Source organism: Fistularia commersonii, chromosome 2 (genome assembly GCF_037954325.1).
Source record: "Fistularia commersonii isolate RoL2024-O1a breed Wild chromosome 2, RoL_Fcom_v1.0, whole genome shotgun sequence".
NCBI lineage: Eukaryota > Metazoa > Chordata > Actinopteri > Syngnathiformes > Fistulariidae > Fistularia > Fistularia commersonii.
Window position 1 is genome coordinate 12868295 of NC_141285.1, and position 11731 is coordinate 12880025.

At 41.8% G+C, this 11731-nt stretch overlaps 1 protein-coding gene across 3 annotated transcripts in view; it reads right to left on the reverse strand.

Moving 5' to 3' along the window:
- The window catches only part of map3k4 (mitogen-activated protein kinase kinase kinase 4), a 23518-nt gene extending 16469 nt beyond the window's left edge, over positions 1-7049 (reverse strand). For 2 of the 3 annotated variants that reach the window (XM_086168018.1, XM_086167998.1), the window contains exons 1-3: positions 6828-7049; positions 1623-1804; positions 61-1481 (exon numbers count right to left, since the gene is read on the reverse strand). In XM_086168018.1, the coding sequence (XP_086024144.1) occupies positions 61-1481; positions 1623-1804; positions 6828-6859 (1635 nt within the window). In that variant the 5' untranslated portion in view covers positions 6860-7049. Of the gene's footprint in view, positions 1-60; positions 1482-1622; positions 1805-6397; positions 6543-6827 lie in introns of those variants that run through there. The other variant, XM_086168007.1, reaches the window with a different exon arrangement.
- Between the last annotated feature and the right edge of the window lie 4682 nt (positions 7050-11731).

Sequence of the window (11731 nt, forward strand, 5' to 3'; positions counted from 1 at the left end):
TCATTTTTTGAATAGTGTGCTTAACTTGGTATGAGTAATTATAGACATAAAATGCCTAACCTCCAGTGCAGGACAGTGGCGTAGCAGTGCTGCTCTCGACCTCTGTAGAGAGCGATCCATCAGTTTGTGTAGTCTTAGGATCAGTTTACGCAATCCCATCTGCTTCAGTGCTTTATCAACAAATGGTCTATAGATAGCTGTTGGGCAAAATATTCCACTTCCACCAGGTGCTTCTACACTTTCTGCTGTCGCAGTTGGGAGAAAATCCTCCTCTGACAACATTCGAGCAAATTTAGGAGTCAGGGAGGGAGACAACTCTCCCCCTCCTGAACATCCTACACCCTCCCCCTCCTCAGCATCCCTTTCCTCTCCATCGCTTTCAGCTGTGAAAGTGGCTGATGAATCATTTTCCTCATCATCCTCATTCTCATCTTCCTCATTGCCACGAGAGCAACGAGGTGAAGGGATTTCAAAGACAGGCCAACCAATACGAGACACATCATGAAGGCCCAGCACAGTGGCCATAACACGTAACTTCTGGTTGAGGTCCTGTGTTATATTGAGCCACAGGCAGAGCGCCTGCACCCTGCCCTGGAAGTCTCGTGCTGCGTACTTTTCATAGTCCTTTTGCAAGGTCTGTAACGAAGGGTACAAGGATTCCACATACTCCAGCATCTCCATGACACGCTTGACTTGCTCAAATGCCAGTCGCTGCCGCTGAAGGTGTTCCTTGAAGTCAGTATCAGAGCCCAGAGGTTCAGCTGCATTCATCGAGGGACAGGAACTTCGGCCCCAGGCATCTACTCCACAGTGGTTGGTCTTTGCTATAGCAGTCTCGCTCTTCTCTCGAAAGACAATATTTGGTACTGTCTGATAGTCCCCATGAAGTGTTTCATTTCCTGAACACTGGACCACTCTCAAGCTTTCATAGTTAACTTTAAAATGTAACACCTCCTTGATGATGTCAGGGATGGCTTGGCGGGCAGTGAAAAGGAAAAAATCTTGGTCACCAGTGGAGCGTCTTGCATGCCATGCCTGTAGCTCCAACCAAATGACTTCATTATTATGATCCATGAGGGGCATGTTCTCCATGCCTCTCTGCTCCTTCTCCTTCCTCTTGGAGGACATAGATGTGAGCTTGAGCAACAGACGCAGTGTCTCAAAGAATTTGAGGCGGTCTGCAGGACAGTCTGTCCTGGACGTCTGGCGGTGGGTCCGAGCAATATGTGGCATAGTCACAGGAAGTTTGCAACTGCTGCAGCCCAAGCTCAAGTAATGCTTCCTGGGATCCATACTTGGAGAGCTGAAGGGACTTGATTTTGAAAGTGGATCCAATGTAAATGAGCCCTCAAAAGTCTTCTTATGGTCCCTCTCTGTGGACCTCTGCGTCGCCCTCTGTTTCTTACCCTGCTTGTAGCTGTGTTCCTCAGGTGACTCAACTAGCCTTGGGCACTCTTTCAGGGACGATGGACTGAGGTCCGCTGAAATACATGGATGCCTTTCAGACAGTACATAAGTCAAAAAGATCATGTATTTAAATAAATACATACATACATACATACATACATAAATAAATAAAACCGGGGAATCTAAACAATAAGCTTGAAGGACTGTTAACTTACACTTTATAGGTGAGCGACCATTACCCTTTGCCTGGCTGTTCTTCTGATGTTTGCCAGACATGCGTTTCATCTGACGGGCAGTAAAAGGAGGTGATGTGCCATACAGATGTTCCTCTTCCTCACTGGGAGAGTCCCAGGATTCCTCACTTTGTTTGGATTCATCTTCAACTGGGTTGTTCCGCCTATTAAAATTGAATGCAGTTTACGAACAAAATCAAGCAGGATAAGTAATTCTCACAGACTCCATTTGCATCTCATGAAGGATTACAATCTGAAAGTGAAGGTAACTGCACTATATATAAACTTTGTCATGTCAAACCAGGAAACCAACCATGTTGCAAAAGCTTGAACTGGGTTGTTAGTGGCATAACAATGTGTATAGAAAATCCCCTGTATTGCCACAGTCAACAGGTTGAGCGACTTGTACTTGTGGGAGACTGACTTGATCTGTCCATTTGAAGCATGATCAGCTGTCTAGGCTGCACAGAACTACTGTAGTGCAGGGCTACAACTCTCCAGACAGGATGATCAGCTGTTGGCTCGCCATTGGCTGCCTCTCATGTTTTATGTATACAGTAACAGATAAAAAAGAAAGGAAAAAAAGCAAGTGTCGTTAACAGTCGGCTAAGAATTAAGAATACTATTCAACATTTTGCAGAATAAGAGACTTATAATATGAAAAATATAATTTTAATGGGAAAAATAAGTATGTGTTCATGCAAAACGTAAGCCTATTGTTGACATCATAGTGGCAGAGAATTTCAGCAAAAGGAGACCAAAGAAAACATTAATAACACCCTGTTAAAACCTGTTGAAAAAAGCTTGGGGGAGACAAAGTTCAAATGGCATGCTTTTTACAGATTAGGATTTCAGAGTTTTGTTATCTAATGCATTTCCGAGGGTTTCTTTAATAGGATTAGAAAGAAAGGTTGGATGTCTGACCCCTGCCAACAAAAACAGAGGGCGGGGGGGGGGGGTGTCCATGAAAATGGGTACGCTATGCTGGTTGCCATGTGTCCTTTCATCGATCATCTGACTGAAAGGCATTCCCCAACATGCGCCTGTTAGTATTTGTGTAGACACAGTTGAAACAAGGAAGGCTGTATCACTTTCAATGGGAATGACTAAATGTTAAGATAGGGGGGTAATGTGAAAATCACTTGTTTAACTACTTGGCAGACAGACACCTGCTATAAATCAATTCAATCTACATAAGATTGTAGATTTGATGATAACTTAACCACCTTAATGTAAATGGTCTTTGCTACAACAGTCTTATACTTTCACACAACAGAACAACTCTTGCATAAGAGGACATATATGTATAAATGTATGAAAAAATGTTTAGGGCTCGTTTTACAAGAGTGAACTTAGCAGTGACCTTTTTAGTATGTTGGCAATACATTGTGCAAATATGCAGTCTTGAGAGTCACAACAAGGCGTTTATCATAGGAACAAAATTATCCCTGTGCTTTTTCAAGGCAAATTGCAAGACAGGAACCAGGATAATTAAGTTCATCATTAAAAGCTTGAATATCATTTTCTTGCATAAGTTCATCATACAGCATATTTGAAAGACATACCATCATTGAGAGCCTTCACTGTCATAAGTATAATTAAGTTCCATGTACATTTGTAAACATTGCCAAGCATGCAGTACTGTGTGGAGACAGAAGACAGAAATAGCACACGCATGCGAGAAGGAACAAGACCAAATATCTATTTCTCAATGTAGAACAGCATGACTAAATCACAGAGGAATGACAGTGGAACCAGTGACGCCATCATTTCCCACTCAGGTTGTTTGTTTGATTGCTATGAGTAACTACTAGAAAGAGTGTTCTGCATTGAAAAATACACACATTTCACACACTAGATAATTTGCTTTTAAAATTAATCCAGCACAAAGTACCATAGCCTGCCTGTGTGCCCTGCAGTTAACCATGGCATCACTATGACGCTCAAGCTGTTCATGACTTGCTACCACCAGTAAATTATCACTGCAGATGGCGTCTGGCTACACTCATTGGCTCATCTGACGGCTCATTGGGGTTGCAATAAAGGCCAATGGAATGCTATAGCCCTAAGGCAGAAGCACTGAGTGCATAATAAACAGCACAAAATCAAGCATCATTTCTGTACAGCGACTGAAGCAGTGATACCAAGGGCAGCCAGTGTTGGGGGGTGAGGGGCGCTGACCTTTGACACCCAACCATCCACACTATTGTACCAGGAAGGGGCACTCTATTGTATAGTTCTGACACGTGGCCCGTGAGGCTCAACACTGAATAGCACACAGCTGGTTAGTGAGCACGCTTGCTCACAATGGCTAAACTAAAGGGGATTTTTAGTGAGGGGAGACAGGAGAAAAAGTTGGCCAGGGTTTTGAAAGAATACACTTTCCACCAATCAAGTCATTAATTTTGGCATAACCAATGCTCGGTAAGCTAAAACAAGACGTGTGTGCGCGCGCGCACACACACACACACACACACACACACACACACACACACACACACACACACACACACACACACACACACACACACACACACACACACACACGTATGTGGTTCCTAGCCACTAATCGAACCCCTGAGTTAACTGGGGAAAGAATAGAGTTGTAGCTGTTCACCAAAATAATAATCTAAATTTCAATCACATATATCTCAGACCTGCAAATGTTGCCAAGAGATTTGTACTGCGAGCTGACTGGGTTAACAAATACAAAATACTTGGCTACACCCTTCTCTGGAACAGTGTGACACTGCCAAAAGTGGAACTCCCTGACTATCCCACAAGCAAACCATGTGGCATATACAGAGCAGTAACAGCCATCTGCAGGAACTGATAATTTATACACTAATTTTGGGCTATCAATCAGAATGCAGATGCACTTACTGCTTTCCCTAAATTTTTCATCAAAAATAATTTAATCCAAGGAAAAAAAAAAGTTTACAACTTAAGTTCCCAATCTAGTCTTGACCAAAACAAATCACATGATCTGCAGCAATTTAAATGTAGATACTGTTTCAACATTCTGCCAGAGGATAAATGATGTAACTAACATATTCAAGCTTACTAACTTTAAGCCAATTGCAGTGTGAATGCACTCATCTTCTCTTTTTTAGAAAAAAATATATGGTCTAAAAAATGGATAACTTAATCAGCCTACAATTCAGTTAGGGTGCAGAAATGCATACTTTAATGTCAAATCAAAACCTCAAATATGCAATTCTACAGCAATCTTTCCCTAACATTTTTGAACTAACATGGTGAATTTTCTACCATCAAATAGTTTGGCACATATAAAGAGCCTATTGTTTTCTATTAAACAACAGATGAGAGAAACACAGAATGTGAGTGCTGTGTGCACTTTTCTAAAACAGGTGTTGGCAGACAGGATGCGAATAGGAAATGCAAGAGGATGGTCCATCTGTATTGTACAGCCTGTCTTCTGTAGAAAATCATTAATGAGTTTTAGCCATGAAAAGTTTGCAGGGCTCAAAAAGCTATCCACTGTGCACAGTACACCACCACCACATCCTGAATTCTCTGGAATGCTTGCAGGCCACACTGTCTTCAGACTGACTTTGAGAACAAGTTATTATCAACAAAGGACCTCTGTACTTGTAATGATAGCGATAGCCTTCAATGGCCATCAGTGCATAACTCAGTTGTCAATCTGAAACAACCTTACTTAGCACTCAGTGAGGCACGCGGAGCAGATTAATCTGTTACTTAAAGACAAACCACGCTTCTTTTGAAATTTTGTGAAGGCTGTGATTACAACTTTAATTTCTATTTACTCATAAAGCTTAGCCGTCTCAGCAGACTGGCAAAATAATGCGTTGCTGTAAACTATGTACCTTTGGCTCTACATGCCTGTTTGTATACACAGGACGTCTGCATCAGAAGTTCCATCACCATGTGGTTTAATAGTATCCTCACAATTTACGTTGTGAACATATGCACATTTACAGAACACTATAACAATTTTTCAAAGATTTGAGCTCAGAACAGGCTTTAAATTCCATCCCGTATGTGCCTATTCAATGCATTTACATGAAAACTGAGAGAAAATCTGTCGAAACCTGACAACTGATATTCTGTATTCATTTCTACTTCTACTTTACTAAGGGACTTCTTCCATCAACCGCTAGCTCTTGAACAAACTCAACGTGTACACTTCTTGTATCCATGCAAAAAAAGAAAGACCTATCTGCACAATTCATGATACATTCAGATGACACAGCCAAGATGATTAGCTTCATAATAACATGCTCTGCAGATAAGCAACTGAAGAAGGAAGGGCATAGGGGAGCCATAACAGCAGATTCCAAAGGATCTGTAGCCTACGGTCAGGGGCAAACTGCATGTTTTTGATTAGGAGCAACGTACATTTAACAAATACATATTCCTATTACTATGTCAATGGATACCCATACAGGGGATATGCTTTTCAATAGGCTTGCCATTTCAACAGTGCAAAGACGTGTCGTGGACCATTTGTTGCTGGTTTGTCAATGGAAGGTTGTTTACCATACAAATGAGCTGTCTACAAAAAAGATAAAGGCAAATAAAATATTATAAAGAGCTGCTTTTCGTACCAACAACACAAGCGCCAAGGCTTGCCAACGTCAGGGGATTAACAATAAACAGTGAAACAGCACGCTAGCTTGTCCCTGTGAAGTTTGTGCTTCGATGTAAAGGTTAAATACATTGTATGGCAGTACACCTTTACATAAAAAAGACAACATTTAGATCCAACTTACAAGTGCATTGTAAAATGACATTATCCTCAGCTCGGTCAGCTTCAGTTCGCAACTCAACAATAAACTATCAGGCAACAGCTAACAGTGAACGTTAGCTAGCCTTCGCTCTAACATGTTGCACTGCGGTTGAAAATTGTTCGCTATGTTTTACCTTCTCATTTAGCAAGCATTCTACTTTTCGTAAAGCACTGGAAAATTAGATGAGCAGCAGATTTACAACAAAAAACAAATGCTTGAAAACGCAGGTCCAAAAAGTTTGCAACTCCACTGTTGCAATTGCAATGACTGCACGAGTCACACTATTTGACAGGAAGTCGATTTGTACGGGATGCGCTGGCGCACTAAGGCCGATTGCAGTGTCACGTTCTGCTCTGTATTTGGCAACTGCGAGGTCCTGATGGTGGAGTGTCTTTTGAACAAATTCGCATACCTGCTGGGTTTGTTACGGTCCGGAGGCTCCATAGTGGGGCAGTGGCTTCTTATTCCCGATCATGCATGAACTAAACCATGTCTTAGCAGTATCGTGCAGACTTTGCACCGTTGAAATGTTGCAACAAAGGTGGATATAAATCTATTTAAAACACTTTCAATCCGCCGGCACAGTCGACTCTCACTTGTGCATATGCCGTCGCCATCTTTCCAACGCTCATTGAGGAGGAGCGCCACAGTAGGCGATTGCATTATTACGGCAACTCGGATAGGCCATTTGCGATGATAGCTTGGTCGGGCGACAAATTATCAATCTATTATGTGATTGCTTCAAATGAAGGATAAACAGAATTTGCGTGGAAATAATGAATAATTAATGCATCTATTCTTCACCTGATTACCTGAAACGAGTTCTATATATTTATACTTTTACAATTGACGGACATCTTAAATCTTTTAAACTTTTTCCTTTCAGCTTTCAGTGCAAATCATCTACCCTTATTTTCTGTATCCTCCTCTCTTACACCAACTAACTTTGTGCCTTCTTTCACTTCATCCTTAAATCTCATCTTTGGTCTTCCTCTGGGCCTCCTGCTGTGCATTCCAACCTCACGTTCCATTTTGGTCCCTCTGATTCACACGTGTTTTCTGTCTTATTTTCGTCAACCTTCATTTCTGTTCTTTCCAGGGTTTATATATATTGGTTTGTACAATTATTAACATCTCTTTCACATCTTGATGGATTCTATTCTGTCTTTTGTTGATACAGTATGACAAAGTTATACCATCCTATATATGGAGATAAGAGGATATATCCATATATAAACTCAATAAGGTGAAACAAAAACACATGTCCATAAAGTTCCTCATTGTTTTTCTCTAAAAGACACTTTGATAAAGAATACAACCTCAGTCAGTAGAAAATGACTCTTTTCTTTATCCTCTCAAACCTGCTTGCACACATTTTTTCACCTCTTTTCTACACTCACTGTAACTCTGGACTGTTGACCCGAAGTACTTAAAATACTCCACCTTCTTTAGCTCTTCTCCAACTGACTACAGTGAAATGACTGAAGTCTAGTCGAAATCTTATTGTCAGGGCAACTGGACTTGGATTTTTTCACTTGAAGACGTTTAACCCCTCATCCGAGATGCTTCTTCAGTTCTAATCACCTGTGGGGGGGTTCCGAATATAACTGTTATAACAGAGATACAGTCCCAATTCCTCCTTGAACTTTTCTGTCACAGCTATGGCACACCTTACCACTGCATTACAGCTCTCATACATGTCCTGCACCACTTCAACATACTTCTCTGCCTCTCCAGACTTCCTCATATAGTATCCCAGTTTTTCTCTCACCACCCTGCCATATGCTTTTTCTAGGTCTACATAAGTCGCAGTGCAGCTCCATCTGACCTTCTCCATCAATATTCTCAAAGCAAATACCACATCTATAGTGCCCTTTCTTGGCATGATATCATATTGCTGCTCACAAATGCCTACATCTGCCCTCTGTCAAGCTTCCACAACTCTTTCCTATTTTTCATTGTATGGCTCATCAACATTATTCCTCTATAATTACAAATCTGTACATCTCCCTCCATCCATCCATCCATCCATCTTTCCCCACTTATCCGGAGTTGGATCGCGGGGGCAGCAGTCGGAGCAGTGAGGCCCAGACCTCCCTCTCCCCCGCCACATGGTCCAGCTTTTCTGGGGGGACCCCAAGGCGTTCCCAGCCCAGCCTAGAGACATAGTCTCTCCAGTGTGTTCTGGGTCTTCCCTGTGGTCTCCTCCCAGATGGACATCTCCCTTGTTCTTAAAAATCATTGCTTTCACACTTCTCCATTCCTCAAGCCTCTAAGATCCTGTTAAACAAATCTAGTCTGAAACTCTACAGTCAACTCTCTTCAATATTTCCATACCTTTATAGATATATCATCAGGGCCAACTTCCTGCCTCCTTGCTCACCTTTCCTCCCTCTTCATCCTCTTCAATTCCTTCCTCACTTCACCTTTACCAGTCTCCACTAGTTTGTGGTCCACAAGAGTCACCTGTTTAACTCTTTGTTCTTTCTCATTTTCCAAATTAACCAACTCGTCAAAATACTCTTTCTATCTTCCCATCACAGTTCAGTCCCTGTCAATATTTCCGCTTCCCTATTCCTAATCACCATGATTTGTTGTATGTCTTTCCTATCTCTATCTTTCAGTTTCACCAACCTGTATAAATATTCATTTCCCTCCCTACTGTCCAACCTGTCATACAGGTCATCGTATGCCCTTTGTTTGGCCTATGATACCACAACCTTCACTTAATGCTGCATTTCCTATAATCCTGCTCTCTTCAGTCTCCCTGGTGTCCCACCTCTTCATAGCCCACTTCTTTCTCTTTATGCACTCCTACACTTTCTCATCCCAACACCAATGCTCCTTATCTACTCTCTTTCCAAATGACACACAAAGTACTCTCCCACCTTTTTACCAGGTCCTATTAGCCAATCAGGGAGACACTTTTCAACCCCTTGAAAACCACACAACACACACCTCTTTTTTGAGCTTCCACCACTCCAACTATTCATCTTCCTATGCTGCACTGACTACACACTTACCTACCACTTTCAGTGTTAACATCAGTGACTTTAAAGAAAGTCACTGATCTCCTTCAGATGATATCTTCTATATAAGATGTTGTCCACCTGTGTGCTCCTACCTCAACTTATAGTTACCCTATGTTGCTGTCTTTTCTGGAAGAGAGTATTTGCTAAAGTAATTTCCATCATTTTCCACCATCTGTCCATTTGCATTCCAATCCTGGAATCTGATAAATGACTTTGATGAAGCCTCAGGGCGGCACAGGCCAGTGTCTCCCCTGAGCCGGTCCCAAGCCCGGATAAATCCACAGGGTTGCAGCAGAAAATAAGAGCAGTTTGAGTTTGCACTGAGAATTTTTGTGCTTGAGGCCTCCTGTATTTCCACAGTCTCAGTGTGTGTGTGACAGGATATAAATAGAGTTGCGCTATCAACAGAAATTATTGCTGTTGTGTTGTAAATCCACAATTTTATCCTGGATGACCCTCAGACTTTATTAGAACCACTAGCGTATTGATGAAATATAGTTATACACATTGTGTTCCTTGGTATGTCTTTAGTGTGTTTACCTCTTTGGCTTTGTTAAATATGTGTATGATCCATGCAAAGCACCCTTTACCTGATCATTACCACATTATTTACACAAAACAGCATTTAACTCCAACAGACAAATGTGCATTGCAGTTGCTTTTTCAGAAACACAAATTAAATTATTGTGATTGCAGGACTTAAGTCATATATATATATATATGTATATATATATATATATATATATAGAGAGAGAGAGAGAGAGAGAGAAAGAGAGAGAGAGAGAGAGAGAGAGAGAGAGATAGATAGATAGATAGATAGATAGATAGATGGATATATAACAGCCTGTAGTCTTTTTTTGTTTTATCATGACAGCTTAGCTCAGCTCAGATAGTCACCTTCATGCATATGAAAGGAGGATGATCAAACAGCAGTAAAAAGCTGTCAAAAGCTGCTGGTACATTTCAGTCCAGTCTGTAGAGCTTTGCCTTGAGGAAAGAGTCCTGTTCTGCCCCGGTACACGATGATTTTCAGTTTCAGTTTACATGACTTGTATGCTCGGTTGGAGGGAAGGAGGGAGAGAATGATCTATGCAGGTTGGTGAAAAACAGATAGAGATGGAAAGGATGTACAGCAGGTGCAGATGATTAAGGATAGAGAGGGAAATGTATCGACAGATGCTAGAAAAGTGATGGGAAGATGGAAAGAGTACATTGAAAAGCTGATGAATGAGGAAAATTAAAGAGAGGCAAGGGTAGAAGAGGTGATTGTAGACCACAAAGTAGCAGAGATTAGTAAAAGAGATGTTAGCTGGTCCTGATGATATACCTGTGGAGGTATGGAAGTGTCTGGGAGAGGCAGTGGTAGAGTTTCTGGCTAGATTATTCAACAGGATCTTAGCGAGTGAGAAGATGCTTGAGGAATGGTGAACAAGTGTAATGTTGCCTATTTTTAAGAATAAGGGGTATGTGCAGAATTCAGTATCTATAGAGGGATAAAGTTGATGAGCCATACAATGAAGTTATGGGAAAGTGTAGTGCAAACTACACTGAGAGCATAAGTCAGCATTTGTGGACAGCAGTACAGCTTCATGCCTGGAAAGAGTACTACAGATGCACTATCTTCATTTGGGATCCACTCTGAGCCCCTTCTTGTTTGCAGTGGACAGGCTGACAGATGAGGTTAGACAGCAATCCATAGACCATGATGTTTGCAGATGACATTGTGATCTTAAGTAAGAGCAGGGAAAAGGTTGAGCAAAATCTAGAGAGGTGGAAGTATGCTCTGGCAAGGAGAGGAGTAAAGGTTAGTTGCAGCAAGAAAGTGTATTTGTGTGAATGAGAAGAACCTGCGTGGAACGGTGAGGCAACAGGATGGAGATCAAGAAGTTGGAGGATTTCAGGTTCTTGGGGTCAGCAGTCCAGAGCAGCGGAGAGTGTGGAGAAGAGGTGAAGAGACAGGTTCAAGCAGGTTGAATGGGTAGAGAAAAGTGTCAGTGGTACTATGCGATCGAAGACGGCCAGCCAGATTTAAAGGAAATGTATACAAGACAGGGGTGTGACCAGATGCTGTCCCGTGATGCTGTATGGCCTAGAAACAGTAACAATGAAGAGAGGACAGGAGGCAGAGTTAGAGGTCACAGAGATGAAGATGCTAAGGTTCTCTTTGGGAGTGACAAGGATGAATAGGCTCAGGAATGAGCCTATCAGAGGACCAGGACATGTTAGATGTTTTGGAGGGAAGGTCAGAGAAGCCAGACTGAGATGGTTTGGTCATGTGCAGAGG